This window comes from Scleropages formosus, chromosome 23 (genome assembly GCF_900964775.1).
Source record: "Scleropages formosus chromosome 23, fSclFor1.1, whole genome shotgun sequence".
In the NCBI taxonomy this organism is placed as follows: Eukaryota; Metazoa; Chordata; class Actinopteri; order Osteoglossiformes; family Osteoglossidae; genus Scleropages; species Scleropages formosus.
This window is the reverse complement of record NC_041828.1, coordinates 21468713-21482581: the sequence shown is the minus strand read 5'-3', so window position 1 is coordinate 21482581 and position 13869 is coordinate 21468713. Positions and strand designations below refer to the sequence as shown.

At 42.9% G+C, this 13869-nt stretch overlaps 1 protein-coding gene across 1 annotated transcript in view; it reads left to right on the top strand.

Moving 5' to 3' along the window:
• Positions 1-13869, top strand: part of zfpm2b (zinc finger protein, FOG family member 2b) — a 107779-nt gene that overhangs the window by 86332 nt on the left and 7578 nt on the right. Inside the window, exon 7 of the mRNA XM_018741457.2 lies at positions 10913-11119. Within this exon, the coding sequence (XP_018596973.2) occupies positions 10913-11119 (207 nt within the window). The remainder of the gene's footprint in view (positions 1-10912; positions 11120-13869) is intronic.

Genomic DNA, 13869 nt, shown 5'->3' with positions numbered 1-13869 from the left:
AAGGATTCACATGCACTAGTTATTTATCATATTTTTCCCTGCCGTCAATGGGGGGGGGTCACTATGCAGTCACTTGAGAGACTGCGAGCTCCCAGCAGATGTCAGAGATCCTGCAGTTGGACAGTGGCTCCAGGGAATGGGAACAAAAGCGGGCGTTTAAATTCCCCACGTGAATGTTTGCCTGCTTTCAAGACTTTCATTAAACTTTTGAAGCTGCTGTTAATCCCTAGAACACAAAAATTTGCACTGAACAATTAAAGAAAGGATGAGGTGGGGGATGGGGTTGGGGGGAGGCTGATCGCTACATATTCATACTGCTATGCGGGCGTTATCACTTAAAAGGCATTCTAATTACAACAGGAAGACAAAAACTGCTTGGATTCTGTCCAGACCTGCTAAATGATAAAGTATGCTTGCACTCTCTCCTCCTTAATCTCCGCAAAGCACCTTGGAGCCCGCCTCCAAAACACATGCCAATGAATGTGAAAATGCCATTTAGAGGTGCAGGTGTGACATTTGATAAGAAACTTCTGGATTAAATATGTTCTGCTAATGAGGAATCCGGCTACCCCATCAGGGCAAGTCTATGTCTCAGCTGATAACGTTGCTCATATGAACATCTAAATCCATTATTAATAAACAAGCATGCTCTCTATCAGAAGAAAAGTCTGGATTCACGAGTTATGTGAGAGATGTTTCTTCTCATTAAGCACACTGGGGGTGGAGGTTGGCGGAGGGCTGGGGGACGAGGACAGGCGAGTATGAAGTCATCCTGCATTGTCTTCTCTCAATCTTTTTAGAGATCATCTAAAAGGCAGAGAGTGAAAAGTGTTGAGCGCTGACACAAAGAGCTCAAAGTGTGTCACATTCGGAGTGGGTTCACGCTTGGGCCAGGCTACGGCTTTGGGGACTGTGTCTGTCAGTGAAGACGCTCTTGAACAATGGATTATAATGGAAACGCGGGCCTGAGAAGTTTAACTTGGGAGTTCTTGTAAATAGATTAAGGCCCTAATAAATGGCAGCTATTGTGTCTGCTGGCAAACACTCAGGACTTCACCCTGCTCTGTGTGTGTGTGTGTGTGTGTCTTGCTCTGTGTGTACATATCATTTAATTGTGTCTTTATTACTGGCAATTCAGTTGATTTCCCCAATGAAAGCCGCATAATGCTAAGACCCAAAGCAGGCCTTTGTGTCTGAAGACAAGCATTGAAGTAGTAGGTGTTGGTGCCATAAGTAAGATACGGAAAATGTGAGAAAGTCACAGCAAATCGGCTGAATCGTAGTAAGCCTGGAGTCAAGAGTGGCACCATTCATAGCTTTAACCGACAGCATCTTAACAGCCCTCTCATTTCAGTGTGTTAAGTGTTTTACATTTTAAAAGAACACAGTCAATGAGCCAATAAAAACAGCAATATATTGTTTTAGCCTGTGCAAATTGGGGTCACATGTGTCGGCTCCCTTTGAGGCTGCCTTTGTGATGTTAATGAGCCGTTGGCTCCGTTTGTGGCCCCATCGTCAGCTGTGAGGGGTTCACAGACCTGCTGTTCAATGGCAGTCAGTGCCACAGCATCCTCTGTGCCGGTGTCACGTGGGAGACCGTGCCGCAGCATCAAGCTGGGGCTTGGAGGCAAAAATGGCCAAGAAAAGTGACAATAGAAACAAAGAGGGAGCATGTAGACAGCAAACAGTGTTAGCTGACATAGCCAAGTTATCCATCTGTGGCCATATAGTGTTTTCACGTTAAGTTTAATTCAGTTTGGTTAATTTTTGTAGAGCACTCTTCTCAGAAGGGGACCACAGTCCTGAACAAAGCTGCAAGGCATGGTGCAATAGGGAAGGGGAAATGAGACAAAGCAGAAATCCATTTTTTAAGGCGACAGACGTGGTGACTGTTTGAGGAGACCAGCTGGTATATATGGAGAGGAAAACAAAAACACCCAGCAGCGGAGAAGTGGAGGAGATATCAAATAAAATCACCTTCTTCGTCACTTAAATTGATTGCCATGTCTAAACAACTTCAGTGTCATTAAAATTCACTGCTGGATACAAGGTGACAAGATTTTACTGTTAGTTACTTGTTTTAGCCGTAGTTTTAATTAGGCTCAGCTCCTAGAGTATAACAAGATGTCCATTAGTTAACCCAGTTTTAATGTTTCTTCTTGTCTTGTGCCTCACAGATGAAATATAATATTCAATAAAACAATACTTTACTAAACAGGGAAGGATAGCAGTTTTAACATTTGCAGATGACTTATTAAATTAAATTAAATAAGCATAATAGATTATCAGTTTGAACCTACAGAAATATTATCAATAATATATTTCTCCTAGTAGGCAATTTCATCATACGGAGTGTATTCCAGATTATTGTTCTTTCTAAACTATGACATTAACACAGTTTTTAGTTTTTAACCAGATTTTCATTTATATTAGATATATCAGATGCTTTTCTTCCCCAATTTACTTTCTAAGCTTCCACTTACAGAGCTCTACATTTTGTAAAACAGTTCAAGTTAAAATTTTGCTGGAAGATGATTAACCCTGTCTGACTAAAACTGAAAGTTACATATGAATGTGCAATATATTATTTGTTGCATGTTGTCACGAAACTACATCAACCTCCATTAAGGGACCACTAGTAGCATAGTGGTTAAAGTCAGTGTCTTTGGGTTCAAAGCTTGCAGCTTTGATTCTTACCTCCTGCTGCTGCCTTGAATAAGGTACTTACACTAAATTGCTCCAGTAAAAATTCCCGAGCTCTTTAAATGGGTGTCTAATTGTAAGTTGGAGAAAATCATCAGCTGAATGACTAAGTGTAAACATTTGGACACTGTTGTAATGCTTTCCTATTGTCTATTAGGGATGGGAAGGCATTTGCTTCAAACAAGGGTACAGTACATTGATATACTGAGCACTATCAGGAAAAGACACTTATTGAGAAGACATTTCTCTGATGCTGTTTCTTTACCTTTCTTTATGTTGCATATTTTCAGGCTCCATCCAAATGTACTTAATGGCAAAGACATTTTGCTTTGTGATGTGACAAAAAAGAAAAACAAACTTATGACCGTGGATGTTTTCAGAATCTTTGGTTGCACTGGAGTGACACTTGGCGTGGAATGCTAGCAATGATACAGTATGTATGCAGGTGTGTGTGTGTACAGAGGGTGAACCTCACCTCACCTCTCACAGATTCAGCAACAGCAGCCTCACGTTTTCGTCATTTGGTTGCGTGTGGCGTATCGTTGCATTTCAGTGACAGTAACATCCTCTACCAGCCAGGCAGGCCTGCCAGCCCATGTCACCATTGCCACCTCGCCGCCCTGGTGGCTATTCTCCGCCCTGCTCCATTACCTCCTCGCGACGGACCGGCCCGTTCCACTGAGGAAGCAAGCAGTCTCCCGTCCCGGTCTGTTTGATCGAGCTCTAAGCCCTTGTGATCAACAAGGAAACAGATGCCACATCCAGATGGCTGCATGGCGGTACCTTGGGCAGTGCAGGGCTGCCAGGACAACAGAATGGCAGCAAGCAGCGGCACGCAGCCAGGTGCTCCCACTCAGTGACTCGAACACAATTGTCCTTTCAGCGCTACATTGCGACTCATGCCACCACGTAAATTTATACACCATTTTATTTGCATTTTGAGGTTTAGGTTGCATATACACATTTGTGTCGTCAATGCAGAACTAATTAGTATACAGGACACGTTGTATGAGAAAATGTTACGAGTGCATTTGCTTTCTGAGTCTGTGTAAGTGATCTCTGAAGGGTTTGTTTGCTGCTCTTTGTTCACTGAGATAAAGGGCACTCTGTGGTGATGATGTCTGTATTATCTCACCTGTGCACAAGGCTGCTGCCCACCACTGCCATTCAGTTACTGAGGCATGAAGAGAGCGACCCCTAGTGGCCCTTTGCGAAGGAACACAATGGACAAAATGGCCAGAATTAAGCATTTGCGTATTATACTACTGTACTTCCACTCTCTTCTACCACATGAGTGTCACATTTTAACGGCAGGCCGCATTTTCATTGAAAACAGTTTTCAAATGCTGTACTGGGATCATTGCAGTGTTTCTGCTTTTGCCATTTTGCTCCTTTCACTCTGAAGCCAAATCGCAGGGCTGAATGTTGTGAACCCATCCAAATGTTTGTGACTCACAATGTGAAGGTGGGGGGGAGGGTATAAACACATTTTGTTTACAGTAATTTCTTTGTGCTCTTAATTCCATACCTTTGCCAAATGTCTGCGTGGGCGTCAAGCAAATATCTCCTGGTTAACAGCCAGGATTGAAACAAAATCAATGTAAAGTGCACATGGATAAAATGCTGCATTGGGACATTTTGCTAAAATGCCCTTTATTATTAGACAAGGTGTTCCTGACAAGTACTTCTATCAAACTTCAGAATGGAAAAATTCTTGATGGTTTAAATTTTGTCTCTTTGTTTTTCAGTGTATATTTATTATTCATAAATTTCTATAACATAAGAGTGTCTAAAACATGGAATATCACACACACACACACACACACACACACATTTTCAGAACCACTTGTCCCAGAAGGGGTCGCGGGAAGCCGGAGCCTAACACAGGGCGCAAGGCCGGAGGGGGAGGGGACACAGCCAGGACGGGACGCCAGTCCATCGCAGGGCACCCCAAGTGGGACTCGAACCCCAGACCCAGTGGAGAGCAGGACCCGGTCCAACCCACTGCGCCACCGCACCCCCCATCCATTATAAAACATTTTTTAGTTATTTATTTTTAATGGCACCTTCTCTTCTGTATTCTAAAGTGTTTCTATTCCATTGGAAATTGCTGTGCTTTTTTTTTTTAACCACTAGTTAGAGGTTAAATGGAGAGCAGGAGGGGGACATAGGCACAGGAGGTGGCTGTTATGAGCCCTGATAATCAGACTCAGGATGAACATATTGCATGTACACATCCCTCAGAGCTACTCAACAGCACTAGGAACCACACACACACACACACACACACACACACACACACACACACACACACACACACACACACACACACACACACACACACACACACACACACACACACACACACACACACACACATTTTCAGAACCGCTTGTCCCATACGGGGTCATGGGGAACCGGAGCCTACCCAGCAACACAGGGCGTAAGGCCAGAGGGGGAGGGGACACACCCAGGATGGGACACCAGTCCACCGCAAAGCACCCCAAGCAGGACTCGAACCCTAGACCCACTGGAGAGTAGGACCTGGTCCAACCCACTGCGCCACCGCACCCCCTGCTAGGAACCAATAAATATCAAATCCCAGCTCCATAATAGGACAAACATGCCACTTTGGATTATTGATCAGCTCTCCACTGCCTTTTCTAGTGATTACTTAGCGAATCTCATTCTGTGTTCAATCACATAATTATAAAATCCCAGTCACAGTGTGTTTGTGTTCTAGTCCAGCTCTCCAGTCCTGTCTGTGTCTGTCCTGTGTGCTCTAGTCCTGGTCCCGTGTCCCTGTCTAGTCTAAGTTACATTTCTATGTGGAGTTTCCCTTATGAGGCACGTCTCTTTGCTCCGAGTTCCTCATCTCACTTCAGCACTTTCTTCCTTTGCACGGTGCACATAGATATATTCATTCTGCTTTTGAGAACATCGCCCTTTCCGTTTGCATTTGGACGCACAGCAACACACATCCAAGTCCTCTCTGTCAACCTCCCTGCGTGACGGAGGCTGGAGGTGTTTTACAACATCTTGGGGATAGATTTCAGTTGGTCTATTTTTAATTTTTTACACTTAAGGCCAAAATCTTTACAGAACCTGCCCAGCAAGTAAATAGAGATACATGTTGTTTGTGCTTTGGGTATTTATTACACTTTTTAAAAAGGTGAAGAAGGTGGCCAAATGCTGATAAACATGCTGATCTGATGAATGGGTTGCCGAGTTTAAGGTGAAACACTTACTACATTCTCCAACTTGCTCTCTTTTCTTTTCTCTATTCAAATGCTGTGTTCTATTTCATGCACATGTTGTGGTGCTATGCAACTTCTGTGCTTCTAGTTCCACAAGAGAATGAAAGAATAGAGAAAAGAAAAGAAGGCGAATTGGAAAATTAAAAAAAAAAAGAAAAAAACCATATCTATAATCTCCTATTTTGTGTGCTACAAAATAGGAGATTATAGAGATTGTTTTTTTTTTTTTAAATTTTATTTTAGGTCATTTTAAAATAGACTTTAATGTTGCTTCATGTTCATAAAAGATAAAATAAGTTGTCTTGCTCAAGGAGTTCCTTGTCTCACAGCATATACTTCTAGCATAGAGAGACACTGAGACCTTGTCCCGGTTTGAGCTGCTGATGTTTACAGTGAATTTTTGATTTATTACAGCTTTATATAATGATTTTAACTGAATCTAATCCGTGAAAAAAATCAAGCAATTAAGTTGTATTATTAAGATTTTATTGACTGTGACATAGTGGGTAAACTTACAAACAATTCTGTGTTACAAACAGACTTGAAATCCCAGTTCTGTTTGTGGAGGTGCAAGTGTATATAAAAATACATGATCATTTTAAAGTATTTAAAATTCATTTCATTTTTTGAGCCCTTTTCTTACACAGTGACACAGAGTGCTTCAACATAAACACAGAATAAAGAAACACAAACATCAAACAAGGAAACAAATAAAATACAGAACTAGTGTAATACATTATTAATGCTTTTATAAAGCTATAAGTATGTCTGCTGGCCATGGAGGAAAGGAAGAAAAACTCCCAACTGAAAGTTCAGGGAGGAAAAAAACCTCTAGGGGTTCAAGTGCCAGTGGCTGCCCATCCCTCCTGGGCATTCTAGATTAAATAGGACTTCTAAATCAGATTACAGGTAGCAAGGGCATTGTTGCTGTATGGTAGTTTGATTTCCCAGTTCAGCAAGGTATGTTTTGTCCATCATGGCAAATTTAAAAAAGCGGTATGATAATGTTACCATAATTTTACACTTGTGTTTAGTAAAAGAAAGTTGAACACAGTAGAATTAGTTGACAACAGCATAGAAAAAGAAGCAGTATACACAGAAAACATAGCCAGTGTGTTTCATTATCCAAGTTCCAGAAAAGGGACATTTTTAAATTAAGGTTTTTTTTTTTTTTTAATTCAATTTATAATGCTTTCCATTCAATGGTCATTGTGCAGTACCCCACACACACACACACAGTTTCTGAGCCGCTTGTCCCATACGGGGTCGCGGGGAGCCAGAGCCTAACCCGGCAGCTCAGGGCGTAAGGCTGGAGGGGGAGGGGACACACCCAGGACAGGACGCCAGTCTGTCACAAGGCACCCCAAGTGGGACTCGAACCCCAGACCTATCGGAGAGCAGGACCTGGTCCAACCCACTGCGCCACCACACCCCCTGTGCAGTACCATTAAATAAATAAAAATGTAAACTTCAGCAATGACATGATTTGTTTCTAATGTTAAAAAAAGAAAAAAAAATCACACATATTTTCGAAATTCCACTGGAATGAAAAGAGTTTAAACCTGGATTTCAGTTACCTCTTTTTCTTTGCAGCTGTAATTTGTATGGACAGATGGCAAAGGCAAGCACTTGATGTGCTTAACTATGCGTTTTACACCAAACTATTAAAGACTTTCACTGCTTACGCACAAACATTAGAATAATATTCTGTCTTCAGGCCAGTTTAATTATTCCCAGCCTTCTGTTATTGCAGTTGTTCTGAGTGGGAGGAATTTGTTTTTATCTGTTTTGTATTTTCATTAACATTCACTGGCAGTTAGAGAGGAGGACTTATTTCTACAATTGCCCATACACTGTGTTTCTTACTGTTTCTTAAATCCCTCTATCACTGTGTTTAAAACAACCAAAAAGGGAACCTTTTCATGGAGATGGAGTTATAAGAGCTGTCTTAGAGCTAACTCAGGTAATAGGGGCCGTGTGATGTGCTGGACTATAGAGAATGATCTCCTCTCCCCAAGAACATGTCCAAGTTCTCTGTGTGTTTATCAGGGGCTCTGCTGTGAGGGCCAGACAATAGCTGAGTGCCATAGCTGCTAGGGAAAGCCATTAAGTCTCCCAATAAAAGCCTAACACAAAATTTAACACAGTGCAGCTGCGGAAACTACAGTGCTTTAAATAAAGTTAATTTTGTGAGCGTCTCTATGTTCTGCATTGGCGACTCGGCTGTATACTACAATACAGTGCCTTGCAAGAGTATCCAAGCCCCTTGAAAGTTAGCTCCATTTCAAAAGATACATACAATTCTTCTCCCAGTCACTATTTTTGTACTGTTTTCACTATTTACTGTAGTATTTTTACAGTAACAGATGTTAACATTCCATTTCAAAACCCAAAATCAACTATTGGTCCTCAAGATATTAAAAATAATATGTAAAACTGAAATGTGCTGCTTGCATAAGTATTCAAACCTCTCTGCTCCAAAAGCTTAAGGTGATAAATTGTTCCCAAACAAGACACATTTGTCTCTTATTTGGACACAGTTGAATAATAATTTTCTACCACTGAGCAATTAAAGGTCGCATTTTCTCAATATAAAAATCACTCTGTGTAGGGGATAATTGGCCAGGCTATGAATCTACTACAAAAAAATAAGACTAAAGAGGAACCCACAAAAGTAAGAGATAAAGTGATCAAAATGCAGAAATCAGGAAAACGGTGCAAAAAAATATCGCAGTGCAGTCCCAGTGAATACAATTAGATCCATCATCAGGAAGTGGAAGGTGTATCAACCGCTACACCCCAGCCAGACCCCTTCGTTCATCTACTTCTGCTCGATTAGTGGTCCCGCGCACAAAAGGTAAAGCACAGAGGTTCTTGGTTCTGGCTCCGTTGTGGTGGATTGACCTTCCCCTCTCACTCAGAACTGCAGAAACTCTTGTCTACATTCAAGAAGGGTCTGAATACTCACCTTTTCCGGACTGATTTCGCCCAAGATCTCTCCAACTCAAATGTGGTGTAAAAGTTCATGCACCGTAACTTCATGATCTTCTCCAGATAGGCCTTTACACAGCCGCTACTCCGGCATTCTATGTTTATTTGTTTGTGTACCTTATTCTGAATTTTTTTTTTTTTGGTAGGAGGTTATTAGGATTCATCTATCCTGCATTTTATGCACCTACTCGAACAATGAACATTGGTGCATCAAGTGGATAGTAACAAACTAGGTTTACTTAACAATCACGTCTGCAGCCATGTCTGTTTCTCTTAATGTAATGCACAAATTGTATTTTTGCTGAGATGTACGTCGCTTTGGAGAAAAGTGTCTGCTAAACGAATAAATGTAAATGTATCACACCATTCAGTTACTGTGCAAAGAAGGCTGTTTGTCAAAACTTGCACCCAAGGAAGACATAAACTGGTAAGGGGAACAACAAAGACAACAGGCATCACTTTGAAGGAACTACAGAAGTCAATTGCTGAAACTGAGGTACATGTATATGAGTCCACAATCTCATGAGCTCTCCATAACACTGGCCTATTTGAGAGAGTGCCAAGAAAAAAGCCATTGCTCAAAAATATCCATAAAAAGGTACTCTGGAGTTTGCTATAATGCATGAAAAAGACCTAGGGATGATGTGGGAAAATGTGTTGTGTTCAGAAGAAACCAAGCTAAAGATTTTTGGCCAAAATTCAAAGTGCTATATATAGTACAAACCTTACACTACCCATGCTTTAAAAGCACCATCCCTACAGTGTAGTAAGGTGGTGGCAGCACAATGCTGTGGGGATGCTTTTTATCTGTAGGGACTTGGAATCTTGTTAAGATAGATGGAAGAATGGATGGAACTAAATACAGGGAAATACTGGAAGAACACCTATTCCACTTGGCTCAGAAACTGAGGACTTGGAGAAGGTTCACCATCCAGCAAGATAACGATCCAAAGCACAACTCCAAGGCAACACTGGAGGGGGTCAAAAAACAAAAAAGGTGAATATCTCACAATGGCTTAGTCAAAGTCCTGATCCCAACCCCATAGAGAATCTGTGGCACTTTTTGAAAATGGCAGTCCGAAAGCACCATCCAACCAACCTGAATGATCTGCAGAAAGTCTGCCTGGAAGACAAAATTACTCCTGAGCAGTGTGCAAAGCTGGTTCAGACTTATCTCAAAGGATTTAAGGCTATTATTGTGGCAAAAGGAGGCTCTACTAAGTATTAATGTTTGGGGGTTGAATGCTTATTCAAGCAACAATTTCAAGTTTTTGTTTTTTTTTTAAAAATCTTTTGATGAATTATTTACTTTATGATAAGGTTTAAAATAAAAATACTTATTAGACGAATATGTGTATGTATCTTTTGAAATCTGTAAAATGGCGCTAACTTTCAAGGTGCTTGAATACTTTTACTATAAATAATTGTAAAAACAACTACAGCATGTAATGGATGTATGTTAAGATGGCAACATTTTATCTCAGAGATATTTTCTTTGAAGAACCAAAAGAGAGATTAACGCACTGAGATATACGAACAGCTGTTTGAAACTGCGCATTCCAGAAAATATAAAAATGTATTTCTCTCCTGATTTCTCCTAAGGATTCAAGCTTTCAGAGAAGCAGGTGTTTGCATTGCACTCCTGTGCTGTTTCCATTCCCAGGTGCTTTTTGTGGACAATGACACTCAGTCTGATCTTGGAGGTTTTTCTGTTTTAATTAAAAGGCAGGAATGATTCATGGGTATTGCTTTAGGTTGGACATACTAATGAATTCACCATATTTGAGTGTTTCTTTTTTTCAGTTTCATTAGCTACTCACTGTCAATTCCTTTTCAGGTTTCTCAAACTTTAAAGTTTTATAATCAAGATGCCACATCTGTCCTTCTTATTTTGTTTCCTATAGACTACTTTCTAATAAACTGTTTCCATATAGACCTTTCCCCAACTTGCACCTTTCCAGGTGGACAGTTGTGGTGCACCACCACAAAGCCTGTGCTGCAGGGTGAGGAGCTCATAGCATTTGCAGTAGACCTGGACTCCCAGGGACCAGTGGTGAACCAGGTGACCACAGTGGATGGAGTTTACCCTGCAAGGCTGCTGGACTCCATACAGCTGCTTCCCCAGCAGGCTGCCATAGCCTCCATCCTGCCCAGCACCACTGTCAACAGTATGTGCCTCTGACTCTGCCTACCAGTACTAGCAGTGTGTACGAGCAGTGTGTGCTACCACTGGTTATTTAGGTAATTGTCCTGTGTGTATGTGTGTGTGTCCATATAGATTTGTAACCACATGCACAAAGCAGACAAGCCAGTACAGCCATTGCCTGGTAAACATATGTGGTCATATGTTGTCAACAATAGCAAATTAATTAAGACAGTAACAATATCACTGAGCATACAATTTTTGGGCCGTTTTTCACGTGCATGGCCAGTACATTTGAATTGTTTACAGGCAAACAATGCATAAATATAGATATTAACTTGTTTTTGGCATTATCATTATATTTATTACTTACGGAGTAAAGAAGGTAAAGCTTTCCAGCTTTCTGCTTTTTTGATGAGGGATGAGAATAAAAGCACTCTGAAATTAATTGTAAAATAAATTTATGTGTTCTGTTTTATAGATATAATATATATCATGATAAAATGTATTGTGTACCTTCATTATGGACAGAGTTAAGAAATGATTGAACATTTTTTTAAAAATATGGTACTATCCATAACACTGGCCTATTTGAGAGAGTGCGATCCTTTTCCGTGAGAGAACCATGGACTCAGACTTTGAGGTGCTGATCCTCATCCCAGCTGCTTCACACATGGCTGCAAACCGTTCCAGTGCGTGTTGGAGGCAACCATGTGATGGTGCCAAAAGGACAACATCATCCGCAAAAAGCAGAGACGTCACCTTCCGACTCCCACACAGAATGCCCTCCTGGCCTCAACTGTACCTTGATATCCTGTCCATGAAGACCACAAACAGGAGTGGAGACAAGGCACAACTTTGGCGGAGTCCAACAACCACACTGAACGGGTTTGACTTAATGCCAAGTATGTGGACATAGCTCTCGCTCTGTGTGTACAGGGACCGAATGGCCCACAGTAGTGGCCCCAGCACCCCATACTCCCTAAGCACCCCCCACAGAATTTCCTAGGAACACGGTCATAGGCCTTCTCCAAGTCCACAAAACACATGTAGACTGGATTAGCGAACTCCCATGCCCCCTAAATTATCTGTGAGAGGGTTAAAAAGCTGGTCCACTGTTCCACAGCCAGGACGGAATCCTAACTGTTCTTCCAATCCGAGGTTCAACCATTGGCTGGAGCCTCCTTTCCAGCACCCTACTTAAGCAGTTCCAGGTGAATGTCATCTACCCCTGGTGCTTGGCCACCGTGGATCTTACCAACTACCTCAGTGACTTCCACCAGGGAAACAGAAGCCTCTGGCCCTGACTCCTGTAAGGGAGGCATATCTCTTGGGTTTAAGAGTTCCTCACAGTGCTCCTTCCACCTCCCAATAATGTCCTCATTAGAGGTCAGAGTTTCTCCACCTTTGCTGAGCACAGCTTGAGCAAAGCTCCTCTGACCCTTCCTGAGCCGCCGGATGGTTCTCCAGAACCTCTTTGAAGCTGACCGACAGTCATTTTCCATAGTCTCTCCAAACAACTCCCATGCTCTGGATTTTGCTTCTGCAACTGCAGCCACTGCTGCCTTTTTTTGCCTGCCGGTACCTGTCTGCTTAGTCAGGAGTTCCCAGAGCCAACCAGGCCCTAAAGGCCTCCTTCTTCAGCTTAACGGCTTCCCTTACCACCGGTGTCCACCAGCGGGCACCAACAAGCTTTTGGCCACAGCTGTGCCTGGCTGCTTCCACAATGGAGGTTTTGAACAGACTCCATGTCCCCTACCTCCTCCAAGACATGAGAGAAGCTCTCCCGGAGGTGCGAGTTAAAATCATTCCAGACAGGGTCCTCCGACAGTCGTTCCCACCACATCCTCACTAAACACTTGGGCCTACCAGGCCTGTCCATCAGTTTTCCCCGCCATCTGATCCAACTCACCACCAGATGGTGATCGGTTGATAGCTCAGCACCTCTCTTCACCCGAGTGTCCAGAACATGTGGCCTTAAGTCAGAAGAAACGACTACAAAGTCGATCATTGACATTTGGCCCAAAGAGCTCTGGTACCAAGTACACTTCTGAGCATCCATGTGTTCGAACATGGTGTTTGTTATGGACAAACCATGACTAGCACAGAAGTCCAATAACATTTCACCATTCGGGTTCAGATCGGGCAAGCCGTTCTTCCCAGTCACCCCCCTCCAGATTTCCCTGTCATTGCCAACGTGAGCATTGAAGTCCCCCAGCAGGACTATGAAGTCTGTAGGTGGAACCCGGTCCAGAACCCCACCCACCCTCTCCAAGAAGGTCGAATACTCTGAACTGCTGTTTTCCTCTCTGCGACCTTAAGTCGCATTGAGGCAACCCTCTCGTCCACCGGGATAAACTCCAACTCTGTGGCAGCCGGCTGGGGGCTTGTGAGTATCCCCACACCCACCCGGTGCCTCTCACCCAGTGCAACTCCTGAGTAGGAGAGAGACCACCCCCTATCGAGGAGTTTGGTTCCAGAGCCAACAATGTGAGTGGAGGTGAGCCCAGCTATATCTAGTTGGTATCGCTCAACCTCCCGCACCAGTTCCGGCTCCTCCCCCCCAGGTCAGGTTACATTCCATGTGCCAAAAGTCAGTTTCTGTCGCGAGGGGTCACGACGCCATGCGCCACCCTGCCCACTCTGGCCACCTGATACACATCGCACCCAACCCCCATGTTGGACCTTGCAGGTAGTGGGCCCACATGGCCCCCCACATTGCCTTTTCAGGCTGAGCCTGGCCAGGTTACATGGGGTTCCCGGCCACCAGGCGCT